At 57.3% G+C, this 27,655-nt stretch overlaps 1 protein-coding gene across 1 annotated transcript in view; it reads right to left on the bottom strand.

The window, feature by feature from the left end:
- Positions 1-27,427, bottom strand: part of AXIN2 (axin 2) — a 64,270-nt gene extending 36,843 nt beyond the window's left edge. Inside the window, 2 exon segments of the mRNA XM_075352166.1 lie at positions 5,385-5,667; positions 27,408-27,427. Coding sequence (XP_075208281.1) covers positions 5,385-5,667; positions 27,408-27,427 — 303 coding nt within the window.
- Between the last annotated feature and the right edge of the window lie 228 nt (positions 27,428-27,655).

Genomic DNA, 27,655 nt, shown 5'->3' with positions numbered 1-27,655 from the left:
CAGCTACAGAGGAAGAGACACCAGGAGGAAGACACCGAGGAAGAGAAAGCAGGAGGAAGACACCGAGGAAGAGACAGCTACAGAGGAAGAGACAGCAGGAGGAAGACACCGAGGAAGAGACAGCAGGAGGAAGACACCGAGGAAGAGACAGAGGAAGAGACAGCTACAGAGGAAGAGACAGCAGGAGGAAGAGACCGAGGAAGAGACAGCAGGAGGAAGACACCGAGGAAGAGACAGCTACAGAGGAAGAGACAGCAGGAGGAAGACACCGAGGAAGAGACAGCAGCAGGAAGACACCGAGGAAGAGACAGAGGAAGAGACAGCTACAGAGGAAGAGACAGCAGGAGGAAGAGACCGAGGAAGAGACAGCAGGAGGAAGACACCCAGGAAGAGACAGCTACAGAGGAAGAGACAGCAGGAGGAAGACACCGAGGAAGAGACAGCAGGAGGAAGAGACCGAGGAAGAGACAGCAGGAGGAAGACACCGAGGAAGAGACAGCTACAGAGGAAGAGACAGCAGGAGGAAGACACCGAGGAAGAGACAGCAGGAGGAAGACACCGAGGAAGAGACAGAGGAAGAGACAGCTACAGAGGAAGAGACAGCAGGAGGAAGAGACCGAGGAAGAGACAGCAGGAGGAAGACACCGAGGAAGAGACAGCTACAGAGGAAGAGACAGCAGGAGGAAGACACCGAGGAAGAGACAGCAGGAGGAAGAGACCGAGGAAGAGACAGCAGGAGGAAGACACCGAGGAAGAGACAGCTACAGAGGAAGAGACAGCAGGAGGAAGACACCGAGGAAGAGACAGGAGGAAGACACCGAGGAAGAGACAGAGGAAGAGACAGCTACAGAGGAAGAGACAGTAGGAGGAAGACACCGAGGAAGAGACAGCAGGAGGAAGAGACCGAGGAAGAGACAGCTACAGAGGAAGAGACAGCAGGAGGAAGACACCGAGGAAGAGACAGCAGGAGGAAGAGACCAAGGAAGAGACAGCTACAGAGGAAGAGACAGCAGGAGGAAGACACCGAGGAAGAGACAGCAGGAGGAAGACACCGAGGAAGAGACAGCTACAGAGGAAGAGACAGAGGAAGAGACAGCAGGAGGAAGAGACCGAGGAAGAGACAGCTACAGAGGAAGAGACAGCAGGAGGAAGACACCGAGGAAGAGACAGCAGGAGGAAGACACCGAGGAAGAGACGGAGGAAAAGACAGCAGGAGGAAGACACCGAGGAAGAGACAGCAGGAGGAAGAGACCGAGGAAGAGACAGCTACAGAGGAAGAGACAGCAGGAGGAAGACACCGAGGAAGAGACAGCAGGAGGAAGAGACCGAGGAAGAGACAGCTACAGAAGAAGAGACAGCAGGAGGAAGACACCGAGGAAGAGACCGAGGAAGAGACAGCAGGAGGAAGAGACCGAGGAAGAGACAGCAGGAGGAAGAGACCGAGGAAGAGACAGCAGGAGGAAGAGACCGAGGAAGAGACAGCTGGGGGGGGAGACCGAGGAAGAGACAGCTGGAGGAAGAGACAGCTGGAGGAAGAGACCGAGGACGAGACAGCTACAGAGGAAGAGACAGCAGGAGGAAGAGACCGAGGAAGAGACAGCTACAGAGGAAGAGACAGCAGGAGGAAGACACCGAGGAAGAGACAGAGGAAGAGACAGCAGGAGGAAGAGACCGAGGAAGAGACAGCTACAGAGGAAGAGACAGCAGGAGGAAGACACCGAGGAAGAGACCGAGGAAGAGACAGCAGGAGGAAGAGACCGAGGAAGAGACAGCTACAGAGGAAGAGACAGCAGGAGGAAGACACCGAGGAAGAGACCGAGGAAGAGAAAGCAGGAGGAAGAGACCGAGGAAGAGACAGCTGCAGAGGAAGAGACAGCAGGAGGAAGACACCGAGGAAGAGACCGAGGAAGAGACAGCAGGAGGAGGACCCCGAGGAAGACACCGAGGAAGAGACAGCAGGAGGAAGACACCGAGGAAGAGACAGCTGGGGGGAGAGACCGAGGAAGAGACAGCTGGAGGAAGAGACAGCAGGAAGTAAAGACAGCAGGAGCAAGAGACAGATACAGAGGAAAAAAGACAGCCGGGGGAAGAGATGGCAGGAGGAAGAGACGTCCAAAGGAAGAGACGGCCGGGGAGAAGACGTGTAGAGGAAGAGAAAACCGGGGGAAGAGACGGCCCGGGGAAGAGACGGCCCGGGGAAGAGACGGCCCGGGGAAGAGACGGCCCGGGGAAGAGACGGCCCGGGGAAGAGACGGCCCGGGGAAGAGACGGCCCGGGGAAGAGACGGCCCGGGGAAGAGACGGCCCGGGGAAGAGACGGCCCGGGGAAGAGACGGCCCGGGGAAGAGACGGCCCGGGGAAGAGACGGCCCGGGGAAGAGACGGCCCGGGGAAGAGACGGCCCGGGGAAGAGACGGCCCGGGGAAGAGACGGCCCGGGGAAGAGACGGCCCGGGGAAGAGACGGCCCGGGGAAGAGACGGCCCGGGGAAGAGACGGCCCGGGGAAGAGACGGCCCGGGGAAGAGACGGCCCGGGGAAGAGACGGCCCGGGGAAGAGACGGCCCGGGGAAGAGACGGCCCGGGGAAGAGACGGCCCGGGGAAGAGACGGCCCGGGGAAGAGACGGCCCGGGGAAGAGACGGCCCGGGGAAGAGACGGCCCGGGGAAGAGACGGCCGGGGGAAGAGACGGCCGGGGGAAGAGACGGCCGGGGGAAGAGACGGCCGGGGGAAGAGACGGCCGGGGGAAGAGACGGCCGGGGGAAGAGACGGCCGGGGGAAGAGACGGCCGGGGGAAGAGACGGCCGGGGGAAGAGACGGCCGGGGGAAGAGACAGCAGGAAGAGACAGATACAGAGGAAGAGACAACCGGGGGAGGAGACCGAGGGAGAGACCGAGGAAGAGACGGATACAGAGGAAGAGACAGCAGGAAGAAGAGGCAGAAAGAGGAAGAGACGGATACAGGGGAAGAGACGGCCGGGGGAAGAGACGGCCGGGGGAAGAGACGGCCGGGGGAAGAGACGGCCGGGGGAAGAGACGGCCGGGGGAAGAGACGGCCGGGGGAAGAGACGGCCGGGGGAAGAGACGGCCGGGGGAAGAGACGGCCGGGGGAAGAGACGGCCGGGGGAAGAGACGGCCGGGGGAAGAGACGGCTGGGGGAAGAGACAGCCGGGGGAAGAGACAGCAGCAGGAACAGACTGTGATGGTGGAATATTTTGTGTGGGTCACTGTCCATTCTGTGTTCCTGTGTTGTGTCGGGGAGGGGGCGTGTGATCCACCTAACTTCTTTGCTTACCTGAGGGGATTTGTCAGTCTATTGGGAACTTGAAGAGGGAAGGAAGAAGATTGAACCTCTGAGGGAAAAGCTGCGGCTTCTCAGAGAGACAAGGACATTTATTTATCGCTTTCTGGACTATTTTCATGTTTCTTTACTAATTTTACACTGGGTTTTGTGGATTATGTTATGGACCGTTTGATTTGCTTGGAATAAATGCTCTTTGGATTATACCGCCATCTCTCGCTCTGTTGATCGTGTGATATGGGAGAAGGAGCCCGTCACACCAGGCCGGGGGAAGAGACGGCCGGGGGAAGAGACGGCCGGGGGAAGAGACGGCCAGGGAAAGTGACGGCCAGAAATAGCGACGGCAGGAGGAAGAGGCGGGCGGAGGAACAGAAAGCCAAAGGAAGAGGCGGCCGGAGGAACAGACAGCCAGAGGAAAAAAACACCGGAGAAAGAGACGGCCAGATGAAGAGACAGAGATGTGGAAGCACAGAGCAAGAAGCACGGAGGAGGGAGCAAAGAGCAAGGAGCACGGAGCAGAGAGCAAGGAGCATGGAGAACAGAGCAGAGAGCAAGGTGCATGGAACAGAGAGCAGAGAGCACGGAGAAGAGAGCAGAGAGCACGGAGAAGAGAGCAGAGAGCACGGAGAAGAGAGCAGAGAGCACGGAGAAGAGAGCAGAGAGCACGGAGAAGAGAGCAGAGAGCACGGAGAAGAGAGCAGAGAGCACGGAGAAGAGAGCAGAGAGCACGGAGAAGAGAGCAGAGAGCACGGAGAAGAGAGCAGAGAGCACGGAGAAGAGAGCAGAGAGCACGGAGAAGAGAGCAGAGAGCACGGAGAAGAGAGCAGAGAGCACGGAGAAAAAAGCAGAGAGCACGGAGAAGAGAGCAGAGAGCACGGAGAAGAGAGCAGAGAGCACGGAGAAGAGAGCAGAGAGCACGGAGAAAAAAGCAGAGAGCACACCGAAGAGAGCAGAGAGCACGGAGAAGAGAGCAGAGAGCACGGAGAAGAGAGCAGAGAGCACGGAGAAGAGAGCAGAGAGCACGGAGAAGAGAGCAGAGAGCACGGAGAAGAGAGCAGAGAGCACGGAGAAGAGAGCAGAGAGCACGGGGCAGAGAGCAGAGAGCAGGGAGCAGAGAGCAGGGAGCAGAGAGCAGGGAGCAGAGAGCACGGAGCAGAGAGCACGGAGCAGAGAGCACGGAGCAGAGAGCATGGAGCAGAGAGCACGGAGCAGAGAGCACGGAGCAGAGAGCAGACAGCACAGAGTATGGAGCAAAGAAGATGGAGGAGAGACCAGGGAGAAGGGAAGGTGGAGTAGGGAGCATGGAGCAGAGAGCAAGGAGCACAAGGCAGAGAGCACGGAACAGAGAGCACGGAGCAGAGAGCACGGAGCAGAGAGCGCGGAGCAGGGAGCAGAGAGCACGGGGCAGAGAGTATGGAGCAAAGACGATGGAGGAGAGAGCAGGGAGAAGGGAAGGTGGAGCAGAGAGCACGGGGCAGAGAGCACGGAGCAGAGACTACGGGGCAGAGAGCACGGGGCAGAGAGCAGACAGCACAGAGTATGGAGCAAAGAAGATGGAGGAGAGAGCAGGGAGAAGGGAAGGTGGAGTAGGGAGCATGGAGCAGAGAGCAAGGAGCACGGAGCAGAGAGCACGGAGCAGAGAGCACGGAGCAGAGAGCACGGAGCAGAGAGCACGGAGCAGAGAGCACGGAACAGAGAGCACGGAACAGAGAGCACGGATCAGAGAGCACGGATCAGAGAGCACGGATCAGAGAGCACGGATCAGAGAGCACGGACCAGAGAGCACGGATCAGAGAGCACGGATCAGAGAGCACGAAGCAAAGAGCACGGAGCAAAGAGCACGGAGCAAAGAGCACGGAGCAAAGAGCACGGAGCAGAGAGCACGGAGCAGAGAGCACGGAGCAGAGAGCACGGAGCAGAGAGCACAGAGCAGAGAGCACGGAGCAGAGAGCACGGAGCAGAGAGCACGGAACAGAGTGCACAAAACATGGCCATTAGGCGCCTTATTACTATGTGTGCACAACGTGACCCCCAGCAGCCATCTCCAAGGCCCCTGCTCTGTAGTTTATATAAATGTAGCTGTACTCACCGGGAAATGAGGGAGCGCCACCTGGCCGTTGGCCTTAACGCTGCGATGCATCTCTCTCTGCAGCTGCTTCTTGTGGCCGGAGCGGAAAAGCGGCGTGCCATCCCTGCCAGAAACCAAAAGGAGGGTGACACAGCAGCACCGGGACACAGAACAGGAGGGTGACACAGCAGCACCGAGACAGAGAAGACGAGGAGGGTGACACAGCAGCACCGGGACAGAGAAGATGAGGAGGGTGACACAGCAGCACCAGGACAGAGAAGAAGAGGAGGGTGAGACAGCAGCACTGGGACAGAGAAGAGGAGGAGGGTGACACAGCAGCACCAGGACAGAGAAGAAGAGGAGGGTGAGACAGCAGCACTGGGACAGAGAAGAGGAGGAGGGTGACACAGCAGCACCGGGACACAGAACAGGAGGGTGACACAGCAGCACCGGGACAGAGAAAAGGAGGAGGGTGACACAGCAGCACCTGGACAGAAAAAAGGAGGAGGAGGGTGACACAGCAGCATCGGGACACAGAAGAGGAAAGTGACACAGCAGCACCGGGACAGAGACAAGGAGGAGGGTGACACAGCAGCACCGGGACACAGAACAGGAGGAGGAGGGTGACACAGCAGCATCGGGACACAGAAGAGGAAAGTGACACAGCAGCACCGAGACAGAGAAGACGAGGAGGGTGACACAGCAGCACCGGGACAGAGAAGAGAAGGAGGGTGACACAGCAGCACCAGGACAGAGAAGAGGAGGAGGGTGAGACAGCAGCACTGGGACAGAGAAGAGGAGGAGGGTGACACAGCAGCACCAGGACAGAGAAGAGGAGGGGGGTGAGACAGCAGCACTGGGACAGAGAAGATGAGGAGGGTGACACAGCAGCACCAGGACAGAGAAGAAGAGGAGGGTGAGACAGCAGCACTGGGACAGAGAAGAGGAGGGGGGTGAGACAGCAGCACTGGGACAGAGAAGATGAGGAGGGTGACACAGCAGCACCAGGACAGAGAAGAAGAGGAGGGTGAGACAGCAGCACTGGGACAGAGAAGAGGAGGAGGGTGAGACAGCAGCACCGGGACAGAGAAGAGGAGGAGGGTGAGACAGCAGCACTGGGACAGAGAAGAGGAGGAGGGTGAGACAGCAGCACCGGGACAGAGAAGAGGAGAGTGACACAGCAGCACCGGGACAGAAAAGAGGAGGAGGGTGACACAGCAGCACTGGGACAGAGAAGAGGAGGAGAGTGAGACAGCAGCACCGGGACAGAGAAGAGGAGGAGGGTGACACAGCAGCACCGGGACAGAGAAAAGGAGGAGGGTGAAACAGCAGCACTGGGACAGAGAAGAGGAGGAGGGTGAAACAGCAGCACTGGGACAGAGAAGAAGAGGAGGGTGAGACAGCAGCACCGGGACAGAGAAGAGGAGGAGGGTGACACAGCAGCATCGGGACAGAGAAGAAGAGGAGGGTGACACAGCAGCACCGGGACAGAGAAGAGGAGGGTGAGACAGCAGCACCGGGACAGAGAAGAGGAGGAGGGTGACACAGCAGCACCGGGACAGCGAAGAAGAGGAGGGTGACACAGCAGCAGCGGGACAGAGAAGAGGAGGAGGGTGACACAGCAGCACCGGGACAGAGAAGAGGAGGAGTGTGACACAGCAGCACCGGGACAGAGAAGAGGAGAAGGGTGACACAGCAGCACCAGGACAGAGAAGAGGAGGAGGGTGACACAGCAGCACCGGCACAGAGAAAAGGAGGGTGACACGTGACACAGCAGCACCGGGACAGAGAAGAGGAGGAGGGTGACACAGCAGCACCGGGACAGAGAAGAGGAGGAGGGTGACACAGCAGCACCGGGACAGAGAAGAGGAGGAGAGTGACACAGCAGCAACAGGACACAGAAGAGGAGGAGGGTGACACAGCAGCACCAGGACACAGAAGAGGAGGAGGGTGACACAGCAGCACCGGGACAGAGAAGAAGAGGAGGGTGACACAGCAGCATCAAGACAGAGAAGAAGAGGAGGGTGACACAGCAGCACCGGGACAGAGAAGAGGAGGAGGGTAACACAGCAGCACCGGGACAGAGAAGAAGAGGAGGGTGACACAGCAGCACCGGGACAGAGAAGAGGAGGAAGGTGACACAGCAGCACCAGGACAGAGAAGAGGAGGAGGGTGACACAGCAGCACCGGGACAGAGAAGAGGAGGAGGGTGACACAGCAGCACCGGGACAGAGAAGAGGAGGAGGGTGACACAGAAGCATCAAGACAGAGAAGAAGAGGAGGGTGAGACAGCAGCACCGGGACAGAGAAGAGGAGGGTGAGACAGCAGCACCGGGACAGAGAAGAGGAGAGTGACACAGCAGCACCGGGACAGGGAAGAGGAGGAGAGTGACACAGCAGCACCGGGACAGAGAAGAGGAGGAGGGTGAAACAGCAGCATCGGGACAGAGAAGACGAGGAGGGTGACACAGCAGTACCGGGACAGAGAAGAGGAGGAGGGTGACACAGCAGCACTGGGACAGAGAAGAGGAGGAGGGTGACACAGAAGCATCAAGACAGAGAAGAAGAGGAGGGTGAGACAGCAGCATCGGGACAGAGAAGAGGAGGGTGAGACAGCAGCACCGGGACAGAGAAGAGGAGGAGGGTGACACAACAGCACCGGGACAGAGAAGAGGAGGAGGGTGACACAGCAGCACCGGGACAGAGAAGAGGAGGAGAGTGACACAGCAGCACCGGGACAGAGAAGAGGAGGAGGGTGAAACAGCAGCATCGGGACAGAGAAGACGAGGAGGGTGACACAGCAGCAGCGGGACAGAGAAGAAGAGGAGGGTGAGACAGCAGCACCGGGACAGAGAAGAGGAGGAGGGTGACACAGCAGCACCGGGACAGAGAAGAAGAGGAGGGTGACACAGCAGCACCGGGACAGAGAAGAAGAGGAGGGTGACACAGCAGCATTGGGACAGAGAAGAAGAGGAGGGTGACACAGCAGCACCGGGACAGAGAAGAGGAAAGTGACACAGCAGCACCGAGACAGAGAAGACGAGGAGGGTGACACAGCAGCATTGGGACACAGAAGAGGAAAGTGACACAGCAGCACCGAGACAGAGAAGACGAGGAGGGTGACACAGCAGCACCGGGACAGAGAAGATGAGGAGGGTGACACAGCAGCACCAGGACAGAGAAGAAGAGGAGGGTGAGACAGCAGCACTGGGACAGAGAAGAGGAGGGGGGTGAGACAGCAGCACTGGGACAGAGAAGAGGAGGAGGGTGAGACAGCAGCACCGGGACAGAGAAGAGGAGGAGGGTGAGACAGCAGCACTGGGACAGAGAAGAGGAGGAGGGTGAGACAGCAGCACCGGGACAGAGAAGAGGAGAGTGACACAGCAGCACCGGGACAGAAAAGAGGAGGAGGGTGACACAGCAGCACCGGGACGGAGAAGAGGAGGAGAGTGACACAGCAGCACCGGGACAGAGAAGAGGAGAAGGGTGAAACAGCAGCACCGGGACAGAAAAGAGGAGGAGGGTAACACAGCAGCATCAAGACAGAGAAGAAGAGGAGGGTGAGACTGCAGCACCGGGACAGAAGAGAGGAGGAGAGTGACACAGCAGCACCGGGACAGAGAAGAGGAGGAGGGTGACACAGCAGCACCGGGACAGAGAAGAGGAGGAGGGTGACACAGCAGCACCGGGACAGAGAAGAGGAGGGTGACACAGCAGCATCGGGACAGAGAAGAAGAGGAGGGTAAGACAGCAGCACCGGGACAGAGAAGAGGAGGAGAGTGACACAGCAGCACCGGGACAGAGAAGAGGAGGAGGGTGAAACAGCAGCATCGGGACAGAGAAGACGAGGAGGGTGACACAGCAGTACCGGGACAGAGAAGAGGAGGAGGGTGACACAGCAGCACCGGGACAGAGAAGAGGAGGGTGAGACAGCAGCACCGGGACAGAGAAGAGGAGGAGGGTGACACAACAGCACCGGGACAGAGAAGAGGAGGAGGGTGACACAGCAGCACCGGGACAGAGAAGAGGAGGAGAGTGACACAGCAGCACCGGGACAGAGAAGAGGAGGAGGGTGAAGGTGAAACAGCAGCATCGGGACAGAGAAGACGAGGAGGGTGACACAGCAGCACCGGGACAGAGAAGAAGAGGAGGGTGAGACAGCAGCACCGGGACAGAGAAGAGGAGGAGGGTGACACAGCAGCACCGGGACAGAGAAGAAGAGGAGGGTGACACAGCAGCACCGGGACAGAGAAAAAGAGGAGGGTGACACAGCAGCATTGGGACAGAGAAGAAGAGGAGGGTGACACAGCAGCATTGGGACAGAGAAGAAGAGGAGGGTGAGACAGCAGCACCGGGACGGAGAAGAGGAGGAGAGTGACACAGCAGCACCGGGACAGAGAAGAGGAGAAGGGTGAAACAGCAGCACCGGGACAGAGAAGAGGAGGGTAACACAGCAGCATCAAGACAGAGAAGAAGAGGAGGGTGACACAGCAGCACCGGGACAGAGAAGAGGAGGAGGGTGACACAGCAGCACCGGGACAGAGAAGAGGAGGAGGGTGACACAGCAGCACCGGGACAGAGAAGAGGAGGAGGGTGACACAGCAGCACCGGGACAGAGAAAAGGAGGGTGACACAGCAGCACCGGGACAGAGAAGACGAGGAGGGTGACACAGCAGCACCGGGACAGAGAAGAGGAGAAGGGTGACACAGCAGCACCAGGACAGAGAAGAGGAGGAGGGTGACACAGCAGCACCAGGACAGAGAAGAAGAGGAGGGTGAGACAGCAGCACTGGGACAGAGAAGAGGAGGAGGGTGACACAGCAGCACCAGGACAGAGAAGAAGAGGAGGGTGAGACAGCAGCACTGGGACAGAGAAGAGGAGGGGGGTGACACAGCAGCACCGGGACACAGAACAGGAGGGTGACACAGCAGCACCGGGACAGAGAAAAGGAGGAGGGTGACACAGCAGCACCTGGACAGAAAAAAGGAGGAGGAGGGTGACACAGCAGCATCGGGACACAGAAGAGGAAAGTGACACAGCAGCACCGGGACAGAGACAAGGAGGAGGGTGACACAGCAGCACCGGGACACAGAACAGGAGGAGGAGGGTGACACAGCAGCATCGGGACACAGAAGAGGAAAGTGACACAGCAGCACCGAGACAGAGAAGACGAGGAGGGTGACACAGCAGCACCGGGACAGAGAAGAGAAGGAGGGTGACACAGCAGCACCAGGACAGAGAAGAGGAGGAGGGTGAGACAGCAGCACTGGGACAGAGAAGAGGAGGGGGGTGAGACAGCAGCACTGGGACAGAGAAGATGAGGAGGGTGACACAGCAGCACCAGGACAGAGAAGAAGAGGAGGGTGAGACAGCAGCACTGGGACAGAGAAGAGGAGGGGGGTGAGACAGCAGCACTGGGACAGAGAAGATGAGGAGGGTGACACAGCAGCACCAGGACAGAGAAGAAGAGGAGGGTGAGACAGCAGCACTGGGACAGAGAAGAGGAGGGGGGTGAGACAGCAGCACTGGGACAGAGAAGATGAGGAGGGTGACACAGCAGCACCAGGACAGAGAAGAAGAGGAGGGTGAGACAGCAGCACTGGGACAGAGAAGAGGAGGAGGGTGAGACAGCAGCACCGGGACAGAGAAGAGGAGGAGGGTGAGACAGCAGCACTGGGACAGAGAAGAGGAGGAGGGTGAGACAGCAGCACCGGGACAGAGAAGAGGAGAGTGACACAGCAGCACCGGGACAGAGAAGAGGAGGAGGGTGACACAGCAGCACTGGGACAGAGAAGAGGAGGAGAGTGAGACAGCAGCACCGGGACAGAGAAGAGGAGGAGGGTGACACAGCAGCACCGGGACAGAGAAAAGGAGGAGGGTGAAACAGCAGCACTGGGACAGAGAAGAGGAGGAGGGTGAAACAGCAGCACTGGGACAGAGAAGAAGAGGAGGGTGAGACAGCAGCACCGGGACAGAGAAGAGGAGGAGGGTGACACAGCAGCATCGGGACAGAGAAGAAGAGGAGGGTGACACAGCAGCACCGGGACAGAGAAGAGGAGGGTGAGACAGCAGCAGCGGGACAGAGAAGAGGAGGAGGGTGACACAGCAGCACCGGGACAGAGAAGAGGAGGAGTGTGACACAGCAGCACCGGGACAGAGAAGAGGAGAAGGGTGACACAGCAGCACCAGGACAGAGAAGAGGAGGAGGGTGACACAGCAGCACCGGCACAGAGAAAAGGAGGGTGACACGTGACACAGCAGCACCGGGACAGAGAAGAGGAGGAGGGTGACACAGCAGCACCGGGACAGAGAAGAGGAGGAGGGTGACACAGCAGCACCGGGACAGAGAAGAGGAGGAGAGTGACACAGCAGCAACAGGACACAGAAGAGGAGGAGGGTGACACAGCAGCACCAGGACACAGAAGAGGAGGAGGGTGACACAGCAGCACCGGGACAGAGAAGAAGAGGAGGGTGACACAGCAGCATCAAGACAGAGAAGAAGAGGAGGGTGACACAGCAGCACCGGGACAGAGAAGAGGAGGAGGGTAACACAGCAGCACCGGGACAGAGAAGAAGAGGAGGGTGACACAGCAGCACCGGGACAGAGAAGAGGAGGAAGGTGACACAGCAGCACCAGGACAGAGAAGAGGAGGAGGGTGACACAGCAGCACCGGGACAGAGAAGAGGAGGAGGGTGACACAGCAGCACCGGGACAGAGAAGAGGAGGAGGGTGACACAGAAGCATCAAGACAGAGAAGAAGAGGAGGGTGAGACAGCAGCACCGGGACAGAGAAGAGGAGGGTGAGACAGCAGCACCGGGACAGAGAAGAGGAGAGTGACACAGCAGCACCGGGACAGGGAAGAGGAGGAGAGTGACACAGCAGCACCGGGACAGAGAAGAGGAGGAGGGTGAAACAGCAGCATCGGGACAGAGAAGACGAGGAGGGTGACACAGCAGTACCGGGACAGAGAAGAGGAGGAGGGTGACACAGCAGCACTGGGACAGAGAAGAGGAGGAGGGTGACACAGAAGCATCAAGACAGAGAAGAAGAGGAGGGTGAGACAGCAGCATCGGGACAGAGAAGAGGAGGGTGAGACAGCAGCACCGGGACAGAGAAGAGGAGGAGGGTGACACAACAGCACCGGGACAGAGAAGAGGAGGAGGGTGACACAGCAGCACCGGGACAGAGAAGAGGAAGAGAGTGACACAGCAGCACCGGGACAGAGAAGAGGAGGAGGGTGAAACAGCAGCATCGGGACAGAGAAGACGAGGAGGGTGACACAGCAGCAGCGGGACAGAGAAGAAGAGGAGGGTGAGACAGCAGCACCGGGACAGAGAAGAGGAGGAGGGTGACACAGCAGCACCGGGACAGAGAAGAAGAGGAGGGTGACACAGCAGCACCGGGACAGAGAAGAAGAGGAGGGTGACACAGCAGCATTGGGACAGAGAAGAAGAGGAGGGTGACACAGCAGCACCGGGACAGAGAAGAGGAAAGTGACACAGCAGCACCGAGACAGAGAAGACGAGGAGGGTGACACAGCAGCATTGGGACACAGAAGAGGAAAGTGACACAGCAGCACCGAGACAGAGAAGACGAGGAGGGTGACACAGCAGCACCGGGACAGAGAAGATGAGGAGGGTGACACAGCAGCACCAGGACAGAGAAGAAGAGGAGGGTGAGACAGCAGCACTGGGACAGAGAAGAGGAGGGGGGTGAGACAGCAGCACTGGGACAGAGAAGAGGAGGAGGGTGAGACAGCAGCACCGGGACAGAGAAGAGGAGGAGGGTGAGACAGCAGCACTGGGACAGAGAAGAGGAGGAGGGTGAGACAGCAGCACCGGGACAGAGAAGAGGAGAGTGACACAGCAGCACCGGGACAGAAAAGAGGAGGAGGGTGACACAGCAGCACCGGGACGGAGAAGAGGAGGAGAGTGACACAGCAGCACCGGGACAGAGAAGAGGAGAAGGGTGAAACAGCAGCACCGGGACAGAAAAGAGGAGGAGGGTAACACAGCAGCATCAAGACAGAGAAGAAGAGGAGGGTGAGACTGCAGCACCGGGACAGAAGAGAGGAGGAGAGTGACACAGCAGCACCGGGACAGAGAAGAGGAGGAGGGTGACACAGCAGCACCGGGACAGAGAAGAGGAGGAGGGTGACACAGCAGCACCGGGACAGAGAAGAGGAGGGTGACACAGCAGCATCGGGACAGAGAAGAAGAGGAGGGTAAGACAGCAGCACCGGGACAGAGAAGAGGAGGAGAGTGACACAGCAGCACCGGGACAGAGAAGAGGAGGAGGGTGAAACAGCAGCATCGGGACAGAGAAGACGAGGAGGGTGACACAGCAGTACCGGGACAGAGAAGAGGAGGAGGGTGACACAGCAGCACCGGGACAGAGAAGAGGAGGGTGAGACAGCAGCACCGGGACAGAGAAGAGGAGGAGGGTGACACAACAGCACCGGGACAGAGAAGAGGAGGAGGGTGACACAGCAGCACCGGGACAGAGAAGAGGAGGAGAGTGACACAGCAGCACCGGGACAGAGAAGAGGAGGAGGGTGAAGGTGAAACAGCAGCATCGGGACAGAGAAGACGAGGAGGGTGACACAGCAGCACCGGGACAGAGAAGAAGAGGAGGGTGAGACAGCAGCACCGGGACAGAGAAGAGGAGGAGGGTGACACAGCAGCACCGGGACAGAGAAGAAGAGGAGGGTGACACAGCAGCACCGGGACAGAGAAAAAGAGGAGGGTGACACAGCAGCATTGGGACAGAGAAGAAGAGGAGGGTGACACAGCAGCATTGGGACAGAGAAGAAGAGGAGGGTGAGACAGCAGCACCGGGACGGAGAAGAGGAGGAGAGTGACACAGCAGCACCGGGACAGAGAAGAGGAGAAGGGTGAAACAGCAGCACCGGGACAGAGAAGAGGAGGAGGGTAACACAGCAGCATCAAGACAGAGAAGAAGAGGAGGGTGACACAGCAGCACCGGGACAGAGAAGAGGAGGAGGGTGACACAGCAGCACCGGGACAGAGAAGAGGAGGAGGGTGACACAGCAGCACCGGGACAGAGAAGAGGAGGAGGGTGACACAGCAGCACCGGGACAGAGAAAAGGAGGGTGACACAGCAGCACCGGGACAGAGAAGACGAGGAGGGTGACACAGCAGCACCGGGACAGAGAAGAGGAGAAGGGTGACACAGCAGCACCAGGACAGAGAAGAGGAGGAGGGTGACACAGCAGCACCGGCACAGAGAAAAGGAGGGTGACACGTGACACAGCAGCATCGGGACAGAGAAGAGGAGGAGGGTGACACAGCAGCACCGGGACAGAGAAGAGGAGGAGGATGACACAGCAGCACCGGGACAGAGAAGAGGAGGAGGGTGACACAGCAGCACCGGGACAGAGAAGAGGAGGAGAGTGACACAGCAGCACCAGGACACAGAAGAGGAGGAGGGTGACACAGCAGCACCGGGACAGAGAAGAAGAGGAGGGTGAGACAGCAGCACCGGGACAGAGAAGAGGAGGAGGGTGACACAGCAGCATCAAGACAGAGAAGAAGAGGAGGGTGACACAGCAGCACCGGGACAGAGAAGAGGAGGAGGGTAACACAGCAGCACCGGGACAGAGAAGAAGAGGAGGGTGACACAGCAGCACCGGGACAGAGAAGAGGAGGAGGGTGACATAGCAGCATTGGGACAGAGAAGAAGAGGAGAGTGACACAGCAGCATCGGGACAGAGAAGAGGAGGAGGGTGACACAGCAGCACCGGGACAGAGAAGAGGAGGAGGGTGACACAGCAGCACCGGGACAGAGAAGAGGAGGAGGGTGACACAGAAGCATCAAGACAGAGAAGAAGAGGAGGGTGAGACAGCAGCACCGGGACAGAGAAGAGGAGGGTGAGACAGCAGCACCGGGACAGAGAAGAGGAGAGTGACACAGCAGCACCGGGACAGGGAAGAGGAGGAGAGTGACACAGCAGCACCGGGACAGAGAAGAGGAGGAGGGTGAAACAGCAGCATCGGGACAGAGAAGACGAGGAGGGTGACACAGCAGTACCGGGACAGAGAAGAGGAGGAGGGTGACACAGCAGCACTGGGACAGAGAAGAGGAGGAGGGTGACACAGAAGCATCAAGACAGAGAAGAAGAGGAGGGTGAGACAGCAGCATCGGGACAGAGAAGAGGAGGGTGAGACAGCAGCACCGGGACAGAGAAGAGGAGGAGGGTGACACAACAGCACCGGGACAGAGAAGAGGAGGAGGGTGACACAGCAGCACCGGGACAGAGAAGAGGAGGAGAGTGACACAGCAGCACCGGGACAGAGAAGAGGAGGAGGGTGAAACAGCAGCATCGGGACAGAGAAGACGAGGAGGGTGACACAGCAGCACCGGGACAGAGAAGAAGAGGAGGGTGAGACAGCAGCACCGGGACAGAGAAGAGGAGGAGGGTGACACAGCAGCACCGGGACAGAGAAGAGGAGGAGGGTGAGACAGCAGCACCGGGACAGAGAAGAGGAGGAGGGTGACACAGCAGCACCGGGACAGAGAAGAAGAGGAGGGTGACACAGCAGCACCGGGACAGAGAAGAAGAGGAGGGTGACACAGCAGCATTGGGACAGAGAAGAAGAGGAGGGTGACACAGCAGCATTGGGACACAGAAGAGGAAAGTGACACAGCAGCACCGAGACAGAGAAGACGAGGAGGGTGACACAGCAGCACCGGGACAGAGAAGATGAGGAGGGTGACACAGCAGCACCAGGACAGAGAAGAAGAGGAGGGTGAGACAGCAGCACTGGGACAGAGAAGAGGAGGGGGGTGAGACAGCAGCACTGGGACAGAGAAGAGGAGGAGGGTGAGACAGCAGCACCGGGACAGAGAAGAGGAGGAGGGTGAGACAGCAGCACTGGGACAGAGAAGAGGAGGAGGGTGAGACAGCAGCACCGGGACAGAGAAGAGGAGAGTGACACAGCAGCACCGGGACAGAAAAGAGGAGGAGGGTGACACAGCAGCACCGGGACGGAGAAGAGGAGGAGAGTGACACAGCAGCACCGGGACAGAGAAGAGGAGAAGGGTGAAACAGCAGCACCGGGACAGAAAAGAGGAGGAGGGTAACACAGCAGCATCAAGACAGAGAAGAAGAGGAGGGTGAGACTGCAGCACCGGGACAGAAGAGAGGAGGAGAGTGACACAGCAGCACCGGGACAGAGAAGAGGAGGAGGGTGACACAGCAGCACCGGGACAGAGAAGAGGAGGAGGGTGACACAGCAGCACCGGGACAGAGAAGAGGAGGGTGACACAGCAGCATCGGGACAGAGAAGAAGAGGAGGGTAAGACAGCAGCACCGGGACAGAGAAGAGGAGGAGAGAGACACAGCAGCACCGGGACAGAGAAGAGGAGGAGGGTGAAACAGCAGCATCGGGACAGAGAAGACGAGGAGGGTGACACAGCAGTACCGGGACAGAGAAGAGGAGGAGGGTGACACAGCAGCACCGGGACAGAGAAGAGGAGGAGGGTGACACAGAAGCATCAAGACAGAGAAGAAGAGGAGGGTGAGACAGCAGCACCGGGACAGAGAAGAGGAGGGTGAGACAGCAGCACCGGGACAGAGAAGAGGAGGAGGGTGACACAACAGCACCGGGACAGAGAAGAGGAGGAGGGTGACACAGCAGCACCGGGACAGAGAAGAGGAGGAGAGTGACACAGCAGCACCGGGACAGAGAAGAGGAGGAGGGTGAAACAGCAGCATCGGGACAGAGAAGACGAGGAGGGTGACACAGCAGCACCGGGACAGAGAAGAAGAGGAGGGTGAGACAGCAGCAGCGGGACAGAGAAGAGGAGGAGGGTGACACAGCAGCACCGGGACAGAGAAGAAGAGGAGGGTGACACAGCAGCACCGGGACAGAGAAGAAGAGGAGGGTGACACAGCAGCATTGGGACAGAGAAGAAGAGGAGGGTGACACAGCAGCATTGGGACAGAGAAGAAGAGGAGGGTGACACAGCAGCACCGGGACAGAGAAGAGGAGGAGAGTGACACAGCAGCACCGGGACAGAGAAGAGGAGAAGGGTGAAACAGCAGCACCGGGACAGAGAAGAGGAGGAGGGTAACACAGCAGCATCAAGACAGAGAAGAGGAGGGTGAGACTGCAGCACCGGGACAGAAGAGAGGAGGAGAGTGACACAGCAGCACCGGGACAGAGAAGAGGAGGAGGGTGACACAGCAGCACCGGGACAGAGAAGAGGAGGAGGGTGACACAGCAGCACCAAGACAGAGAAGAGGAGGGTGACACAGCAGCATCGGGACAGAGAAGAAGAGGAGGGTAAGACAGCAGCACCGGGACAGAGAAGAGGAGGAGGGTGACACAGCAGCACCGGGACACAGAAGAGGAGGAGGGTGACACAGCAGCAACGGGACAGAGAAGAGGAGGAGGGTGACACAGCAGCACCGGGACAGAGAAGAGGAGGAGGGTGACACAGCAGCACCGGGACAGAGAAGAGGAGGAGGGTGACACAGCAGCGCCGGGACAGAGAAGAGGAGGAGGGTGACACAGCAGCATCGGGACAGAGAAGAGGCGGAGGGTGATACAGCAGCACCGGGACACAGAAGAGGAGGAGGGTGACACAGCAGCACCGGAACAGAGAAGAGGAGGAGGGTGACACAGCAGCACCGGGACACAGAAGAGGAGGAGGGTGACACAGCAGCACCGGGACAGAGAAGAGGAAAGTGACACAGCAGCATCGGGACAGAGAAGAAGAGGAGGGTAAGACAGCAGCACCGGGACAGAGAAGAGGAGGAGGGTAACACAGCAGCATCAAGACACAGAAGAAGAGGAGGGTGAGACAGCAGCACCGGGACAGAGAAGAGGAGGAGGGTGAAACAGCAGCATCAAGACACAGAAGAAGAGGAGGGTGACACAGCAGCACCGGGAGAGAGAAGAGGAAGAGAGTGACACAGCAGCACCGGGACAGAGAAGAGGAGGAGGGTGAAACAGCAGCACCGGGACAGAGAACAGGAGGAGGGTGACACAGCAGCACCGGGACACAGATGAGGAGGAGGGTGACACAGCAGCACCGGGACAGAGAAGAGGAGCAGGGTGACACAGCAGCACCGGGACAGAGAAAAGGAGGAGAGTGACAAAGCAGCACCGGGACAGAGAAGAGACGGAGGGTGAAACAGCAGCACCGGGACAGAGAACAGGAGGAGGGTGACACAGCAGCACCGGGACACAGAAGAGGAGGAGGGTGACACAGCAGCACCGGGACAGAGAAGAGGAGGAGGGTGACACAGCAGCACCGGGACAGAGAAGAAGAGGAGGGTGAGACAGCAGCACCGGGACAGAGAAGAGGAGGAGGGTGAAACAGCAGCACCGGGATAGAGAAGAGGAGGAGAGTGACAAAGCAGCACCGGGACAGAGAAGAGGAGGAGGGTGACACAGCAGCACCGGGACAGAGAAGAGGAGGAGGGTGACACAGCAGCACCGGGACAGAGAAGAGGAGGAGGGTGACACAGCAGCATCGGGACAGAGAAGAGGAGGAGGGTGACACAACAGCATCGGTACAGAGAAGAGGAGGAGGGTAACACAGCAGCACCGGGACAGAGAAGAAGAGGAGGGTGAGACAGCAGCACCGGGACAGAGAAGAGGAGGAGGGTGACACAGCAGCACCGGGACAGAGAAGAGGAGGGTGACACAGCAGCACCGGGACAGAGAAGAAGAGGAGGGTGAGACAGCAGCACCGGGACAGAGAAGAGGAGGAGGGTGACACAGCAGCACCGGGACAGAGAAGAGGAGGGTGACACAGCAGCACCGGGACAGAAAAGAGGAGGAGGGTAACACAGCAGCACCGAGACAGAGAAGAAGAGGAGGGTGAGACAGCAGCACCGGGACAGAGAAGAGGAGGAGAGTGACACAGTGGCACCGGGACAGAGAAGAGGAGGCGGGTGACACAGCAGCATCGGGACAGAGAAGAGGAGGAGGGTGACAAAGCAGCACCGGGACAGAGAAGAGGAGGAGGGTAACACAGCAGCATCAAGACAGAGAAGAGGAGGGTGAGACAGCAGCACCGGGACAGAGAAGAGGAGGAGGGTGACACAGCAGCACCGGGACAGAGAAGAGGAGGAGGGTGACACAGCAGCACCGGGACAGAGAAGAGGAGGCGGGTGACACAGCAGCACCGGGACAGAGAAGAGGAGGAGGGTGACACAGCAGCACCGGGACAGAGAAGAGGAGGAGGGTGACACAGCAGCACCGGGACAGAGAAGAGGAGGAGGGTGACACAGCAGCACCGGGACAGAGAAGAGGAGGAGGGTGACAAAGCAGCACCGGGACAGAGAAGAGGAGGAGGGTAACACAGCAGCATCAAGACAGAGAAGAGGAGGGTGACACAGCAGCACCGGGACAGAGAAGAGGAGGAGGGTGACACAGCAGCACCGGGACAGAGAAGAGGAGGCGGGTGACACAGCAGCACCGGGACAGAGAAGAGGAGGAGGGTGACACAGCAGCACCGGGACAGAGAAGAGGAGGAGGGTGACACAGCAGCACCGGGACAGAGAAGAGGAGGAGGGTGACACAGCAGCACCGGGACAGAGAAGAAGAGGAGGGTGACACAGCAGCACCGGGACAGAGAAGAGGAGGCGGGTGACACAGCAGCACCGGGACAGAGAAGAAGAGGAGGGTGACACAGCAGCACCGGGACAGAGAAGAGGAGGAGGGTGACATAGCAGCACCGGGACAGAGAAGAGGAGGAGGGTGACACAGCAGCACCGGGACAGAGAAGAGGAGGAGGGTGACACAGCAGCATCGGGACAGAGAAGAGGAGGAGGGTGACAAAGCAGCACCGGGACAGAGAAGAGGAGGAGGGTGACACAGAAGCATCAAGACAGAGAAGAAGAGGAGGGTGAGACAGCAGCACCGGGACAGAGAAGAGGAGGGTGAGACAGCAGCACCGGGACAGAGAAGAGGAGAGTGACACAGCAGCACCGGGACAGGGAAGAGGAGGAGAGTGACACAGCAGCACCGGGACAGAGAAGAGGAGGAGGGTGAAACAGCAGCATCGGGACAGAGAAGACGAGGAGGGTGACACAGCAGTACCGGGACAGAGAAGAGGAGGAGGGTGACACAGCAGCACCGGGACAGAGAAGAGGAGGAGGGTGACACAGAAGCATCAAGACAGAGAAGAGGAGGGTGAGAAAGCAGCATCGGGACAGAGAAGAGGAGGGTGAGACAGCAGCACCGGGACAGAGAAGAGGAGGAGGGTGACACAACAGCACCGGGACAGAGAAGAGGAGGAGGGTGACACAGCAGCACCGGGACAGAGAAGAGGAGGAGAGTGACACAGCAGCACCGGGACAGAGAAGAGGAGGAGGGTGACACAGCAGCACCGGGACAGAGAAGAGGAGGAGGGTGACACAGCAGCACCGGGACAGAGAAGAGGAGGAGGGTGACACAGCAGCACCGGGACAGAGAAGAAGAGGAGGGTGAGACAGCAGCACCGGGACAGAGAAGAGGAGGAGGGTGACACAGCAGCACCGGGACAGAGAAGAAGAGGAGGGTGACACAGCAGCACCGGGACAGAGAAGAAGAGGAGGGTGACACAGCAGCATTGGGACAGAGAAGAAGAGGAGGGTGACACAGCAGCATTGGGACACAGAAGAGGAAAGTGACACAGCAGCACCGAGACAGAAGACGAGGAGGGTGACACAGCAGCACCGGGACAGAGAAGATGAGGAGGGTGACACAGCAGCACCAGGACAGAGAAGAAGAGGAGGGTGAGACAGCAGCACTGGGACAGAGAAGAGGAGGGGGGTGAGACAGCAGCACTGGGACAGAGAAGAGGAGGAGGGTGAGACAGCAGCACCGGGACAGAGAAGAGGAGGAGAGTGACACAGCAGCACCGGGACAGAGAAGAGGAGGAGGGTGAAACAGCAGCATCGGGACAGAGAAGACGAGGAGGGTGACACAGCAGCACCGGGACAGAGAAGAAGAGGAGGGTGAGACAGCAGCACCGGGACAGAGAAGAGGAGGAGGGTGACACAGCAGCACCGGGACAGAGAAGAAGAGGAGGGTGACACAGCAGCACCGGGACAGAGAAGAAGAGGAGGGTGACACAGCAGCATTGGGACAGAGAAGAAGAGGAGGGTGACACAGCAGCATTGGGACACAGAAGAGGAAAGTGACACAGCAGCACCGAGACAGAGAAGACGAGGAGGGTGACACAGCAGCACCGGGACAGAGAAGATGAGGAGGGTGACACAGCAGCACCAGGACAGAGAAGAAGAGGAGGGTGAGACAGCAGCACTGGGACAGAGAAGAGGAGGGGGGTGAGACAGCAGCACTGGGACAGAGAAGAGGAGGAGGGTGAGACAGCAGCACCGGGACAGAGAAGAGGAGAGTGACACAGCAGCACCGGGACAGAAAAGAGGAGGAGGGTGACACAGCAACACCGGGACGGAGAAGAGGAGGAGAGTGACACAGCAGCACCGGGACAGAGAAGTGGAGAAGGGTGAAACAGCAGCACCGGGACAGAAAAGAGGAGGAGGGTAACACAGCAGCATCAAGACAGAGAAGAAGAGGAGGGTGAGACTGCAGCACCGGGACAGAAGAGAGGAGGAGAGTGACACAGCAGCACCGGGACAGAGAAGAGGAGGAGGGTGACACAGCAGCACCGGGACAGAGAAGAGGAGGAGGGTGACACAGCAGCACCGGGACAGAGAAGAGGAGGGTGACACAGCAGCATCGGGACAGAGAAGAAGAGGAGGGTAAGACAGCAGCACCGGGACAGAAAAGAGGAGGAGAGTGACACAGCAGCACCGGGACAGAGAAGAGGAGGAGGGTGAAACAGCAGCATCGGGACAGAGAAGACGAGGAGGGTGACACAGCAGTACCGGGACAGAGAAGAGGAGGAGGGTGACACAGCAGCACCGGGACAGAGAAGAGGAGGAGGGTGACACAGAAGCATCAAGACAGAGAAGAAGAGTAGGGTGAGACAGCAGCACCGGGACAGAGAAGAGGAGGGTGAGACAGCAGCACCGGGACAGAGAAGAGGAGGGTGAGACAGCAGCACCGGGACAGAGAAGAGGAGGGTGACACAACAGCACCGGGACAGAGAAGAGGAGGGTGAGACAGCAGCACCGGGACAGAGAAGAGGAGGAGGGTGACACAGCAGCACCGGGACAGAGAAGAGGAGGAGGGTGAGACAGCAGCACCGGGACAGAGAAGAGGAGGAGGGTGACACAGCAGCACCGGGACAGAGAAGAGGAGGGTGAGACAGCAGCACCGGGACAGAGAAGAGGAGGAGGGTGACACAGCAGCACCGGGACAGAGAAGAGGAGGAGGGTGAGACAGCAGCACCGGGACAGAGAAGAGGAGGAGGGTGACACAGCAGCACCGGGACAGAGAAGAGGAGGGTGAGACAGCAGCACCGGGACAGAGAAGAGGAGGGTGACACAGCAGCACCGGGACAGAGAAGAGGAGGGTGACACAGCAGCACCGGGACAGAGAAGAGGAGGGTGAGACAGCAGCACCGGGACAGAGAAGAGGAGGGTGAGACAGCAGCACCGGGACAGAGAAGAGGAGGGTGACACAACAGCACCGGGACAGAGAAGAGGAGGGTGAGACAGCAGCACCGGGACAGAGAAGAGGAGGAGGGTGACACAGCAGCACCGGGACAGAGAAGAGGAGGAGGGTGAGACAGCAGCACCGGGACAGAGAAGAGGAGGAGGGTGACACAGCAGCACCGGGACAGAGAAGAGGAGGGTGAGACAGCAGCACCGGGACAGAGAAGAGAGGAGGGTGACACAGCAGCACCGGGACAGAGAAGAGGAGGGTGACACAGCAGCACCGGGACAGAGAAGAGGAGGGTGAGACAGCAGCACCGGGACAGAGAAGAGGAGGGTGAGACAGCAGCACCGGGACAGAGAAGAGGAGGGTGACACAGCAGCACCGGGACAGAGAAGAGGAGGGTGAGACAGCAGCACCGGGACAGAGAAGAGGAGGGTGACACAGCAGCACCGGGACAGAGAAGAGGAGGAGGGTGACACAGCAGCACCGGGACAGAGAAGAGGAGGAGGGTGACACAGCAGCACCGGGACAGAGAAGAGGAGGGTGACACAACAGCACCGGGACAGAGAAGAGGAGGAGGGTGAGACAGCAGCATCGGGACAGAGAAGAGGAGGGTGAGACAGCAGCACCGGGACAGAGAAGAGGAGGAGGGTGACACAGTGGCACCGGGACAGAGAAGAGGAGGAGGGTGACACAGCAGCACCGGGACAGAGAAGAGGAGGGTGACACAGCAGCACCGGGACAGAGAAGAGGAGGGTGACACAGCAGCACCGGGACAGAGAAGAGGAGGAGGGTGACACAGCAGCACCGGGACAGAGAAGAGGAGGAGGGTGACACAGCAGCACCGGGACAGAGAAGAGGAGGAGGGTGACACAGCAGCACCGGGACAGAGAAGAGGAGGAGGGTGACACAGCAGCACCGGGACAGAGAAGAGGAGGAGGGTGACACAACAGCACCGGGACAGAGAAGAGGAGGAGGGTGACACAGCAGCACCGGGACAGAGAAGAGGAGGAGGGTGACACAGCAGCACCGGGACAGAGAAGAGGAGGGTGAGACAGCAGCACCGGGACAGAGAAGAGGAGGAGGGTGACACAGCAGCACCGGGACAGAGAAGAGGAGGGTGACACAGCAGCACCGGGACAGAGAAGAGGAGGGTGAGACAGCAGCACCGGGACAGAGAAGAGGAGGGTGAGACAGCAGCACCGGGACAGAGAAGAGGAGGGTGACACAGCAGCACCGGGACAGAGAAGAGGAGGGTGAGACAGCAGCACCGGGACAGAGAAGAGGAGGGTGACACAGCAGCACCGGGACAGAGAAGAGGAGGAGGGTGACACAGCAGCACCGGGACAGAGAAGAGGAGGAGGGTGACACAGCAGCACCGGGACAGAGAAGAGGAGGGTGACACAACAGCACCGGGACAGAGAAGAGGAGGAGGGTGAGACAGCAGCATCGGGACAGAGAAGAGGAGGAGGGTGACACAGTGGCACCGGGACAGAGAAGAGGAGGAGGGTGACACAGCAGCACCGGGACAGAGAAGAGGAGGAGGGTGACACAGTGGCACCGGGACAGAGAAGAGGAGGAGGGTGACACAGCAGCACCGGGACAGAGAAGAGGAGGAGGGTGACACAGTGGCACCGGGACAGAGAAGAGGAGGAGGGTGACACAGCAGCACCGGGACAGAGAAGAGGAGGAGGGTGACACAGCAGCACCGGGACAGAGAAGAGGAGGAGAGTGACACAGCAGCACCGGGACAGAGAAGAGGAGGAGGGTGACACAGTGGCACCGGGACAGAGAAGAGGAGGAGGGTGACACAGCAGCACCGGGACAGAGAAGAGGAGGAGAGTGACACAGCAGCCCCGGGACAGAGAAGAGGAGGAGGGTGACACAGCAGCACCGGGACAGAGAAGAGGAGGAGGGTGACACAGCAGCACTGGGACAGAGAAGAGGAGGAGGGTGACACAGCAGCACCGGGACAGAGAAGAGGAGGAGGGTGACACAGCAGCACCGGGACAGAGAAGAGGAGGAGGGTGACACAGCAGCACCGGGACAGAGAAGAGGAGGAGGGTGACACAGCAGCACCGGGACAGAGAAGAGGAGGAGGGTGACACAACGAGCGGGCATGGTGACTGCAGGAGAAAACGTGGATTTATTGATGAAAGCGTGAACATGCCACGTGATGTAAACATGGAACACAAAGCAGTGAACACAGAGGCAGCTCCTGGCGTGACTGCGAAATTAACAATACAATGACAGATGTACAATCACCATACAATCACTGTACAATCAATTCATAAACACCGTGCAATCACCGTATGAACACTGTACAATCACTGTACAATCAATTCATAAACACTGTGCAATCACCGTATGAACACTGTACAATCACTGTACAATCAATTCATAAACACTGTGCAATCACCGTATGAACACTGTACAATCACTGTACAATCAATTCATAAACACTGTGCAATCACCGTATGAACACTGTACAATCACTGTACAATCAATTCATAAACACTGTGCAATCACCGTATGAACACTGTACAATCACCGTACAATCAATTTATAAATACTGTACAATCACCATATGAACACTGTACAATCAATGTACAATCACTGTACAAACACCATATAATCATTGTAGAAACACTGTACAATCACCATAAAAACAGCGTATAATCACTGTAGAAACACTATACAATCACTGTACAATCACTGTACAATCACCATATAATCACTGTAGAAACACTGTACAATCACCGTACAATCACTGTACAAACACCATATAATCACTGTAGAAACACCGTACAATCACCATACAAACAACGTACAATCACTGTAGAAACACTATACAATCACCGTACAATCACTGTACAAACACTGTACAATCACTGTATAAATACTGTTCAATCACTGCATAAACACTGTACAATCACTGTTTAAATACTGTACAATTACTGTACAATTACTGTACAATCACCGTACGTACAATCACTGTATAAACACTGTACAATCACCGTACAATTACTGTACAATCATTGTACAATCTCTGTACAATCACCGTACATACAATCACTGTATACTGTACAATCACCGTACACTGTATAAATACTGTACCATTGCTGTACAAACATTGTACAATTTCTGTACAATCACTGTACAATCACTGTACAATCATCGTACATACAATCACTGTATACTGTACAATCACCGTACAATTACTGTACAATCATTGTACAATCTCTGTACAATCACCGTACGTACAATCACTGTATAAACACTGTACAATCACCGTACACTGTATAAATACTGTACCATTACTGTACAATCATTGTACAATTTCTGTACAATCACCGTACGTACAATCACTGTATAAACACTGTACAATCACCGTACAATTACTGTACAATCATTGTACAATCTCTGTACAATCACCGTACATACAATCACTGTATACTGTACAATCACCGTACACTGTATAAATACTGTACCATTACTGTACAAACATTGTACAATTTCTGTACAATCACTGTACAATCACTGTACAATCATTGTACATACAATCACTGTATACTGTACAATCACCGTACACTGTATAAATACTGTACCATTACTGTACAAACATTGTACAATTTCTGTACAATCACTGTACAATCACTGTACAATCATTGTACATACAATCACTGTATACTGTACAATCACCGTACACTGTATAAATACTGTACCATTACTGTACAATCATTGTACAATCTCTGTACAATCACCGTACATACAATCACTGTATACTGTACAATCACCGTACACTGTATAAATACTGTACCATTACTGTACAAACATTGTACAATTTCTGTACAATCACTGTACAATCACTGTACAATCACTGTACAATCACTGTACAATCACTGTACAATCACTGTACAATCAGATTGCGAGCATCACAGGTAATCTATAATAGTAACAATCATGATAGATAATATTGCACTGATCCTATCCAATCGTATCATCAGATATTGCACATATTAGTAGGTTGGTGTACCGGTCGGCCAATATATGAGCAGACCCCTCCCCCTATGTATGTGTAATGTGTTATCCACTGCCCGCGTGTACTGAGGAGTCATGTGACAGAATGCAATATATGGAATACAGACGGTATACACCAGACCTGTATATAATGAGCATCTAGTGATTAACCCCTACCGCAAGATCTAGCACATAAATAAAACTGCCACCACGGTACACACCCCGCCTGCACCCGATATGACGCCCGGTGACTAGCCTATATTGCACATTTATTAGAGTGGATAGTGATCAGTACACCAGGTACCCGAGCAGTGCTGAGCTCAGATACAGCCCCTGTAATGGGGTCTACAGCCGACGTCTGAGCGTACGGTATATACTGTCCGTGAGTCACTATAGATGTAACCCACCAGGTAACATACATACAGCCCAGAGATATGGAGAGCAGACCGCCAGGAATGCCACCTGCCCGACGTACGTTTCAGCTTCCAATGTCATCAGTAATGTACTCATTTATACTTTCTCAGTATAAATGAGTACACCCCCTGTATATACAGTGCTCAGCATAAATGAGTACACCCCCTGTATATACAATGCTCAGTATAAATTAGTATACCGTCTGTATATATACTGTGCCCAGCATAAATAAGAACACCCCCTGTATATACAATGCTCAGAATAAATGAGTACACCCCTGTATATACAGTGCTCAGTATAAATGAGTAC

The sequence above is a fragment of the Anomaloglossus baeobatrachus genome, chromosome 5 (genome assembly GCF_048569485.1).
Source record: "Anomaloglossus baeobatrachus isolate aAnoBae1 chromosome 5, aAnoBae1.hap1, whole genome shotgun sequence".
Taxonomy (NCBI): Eukaryota; Metazoa; Chordata; class Amphibia; order Anura; family Aromobatidae; genus Anomaloglossus; species Anomaloglossus baeobatrachus.
Note: the sequence above shows the minus strand (reverse complement) of the source record. Positions and strands in the feature narration are given on the sequence as shown.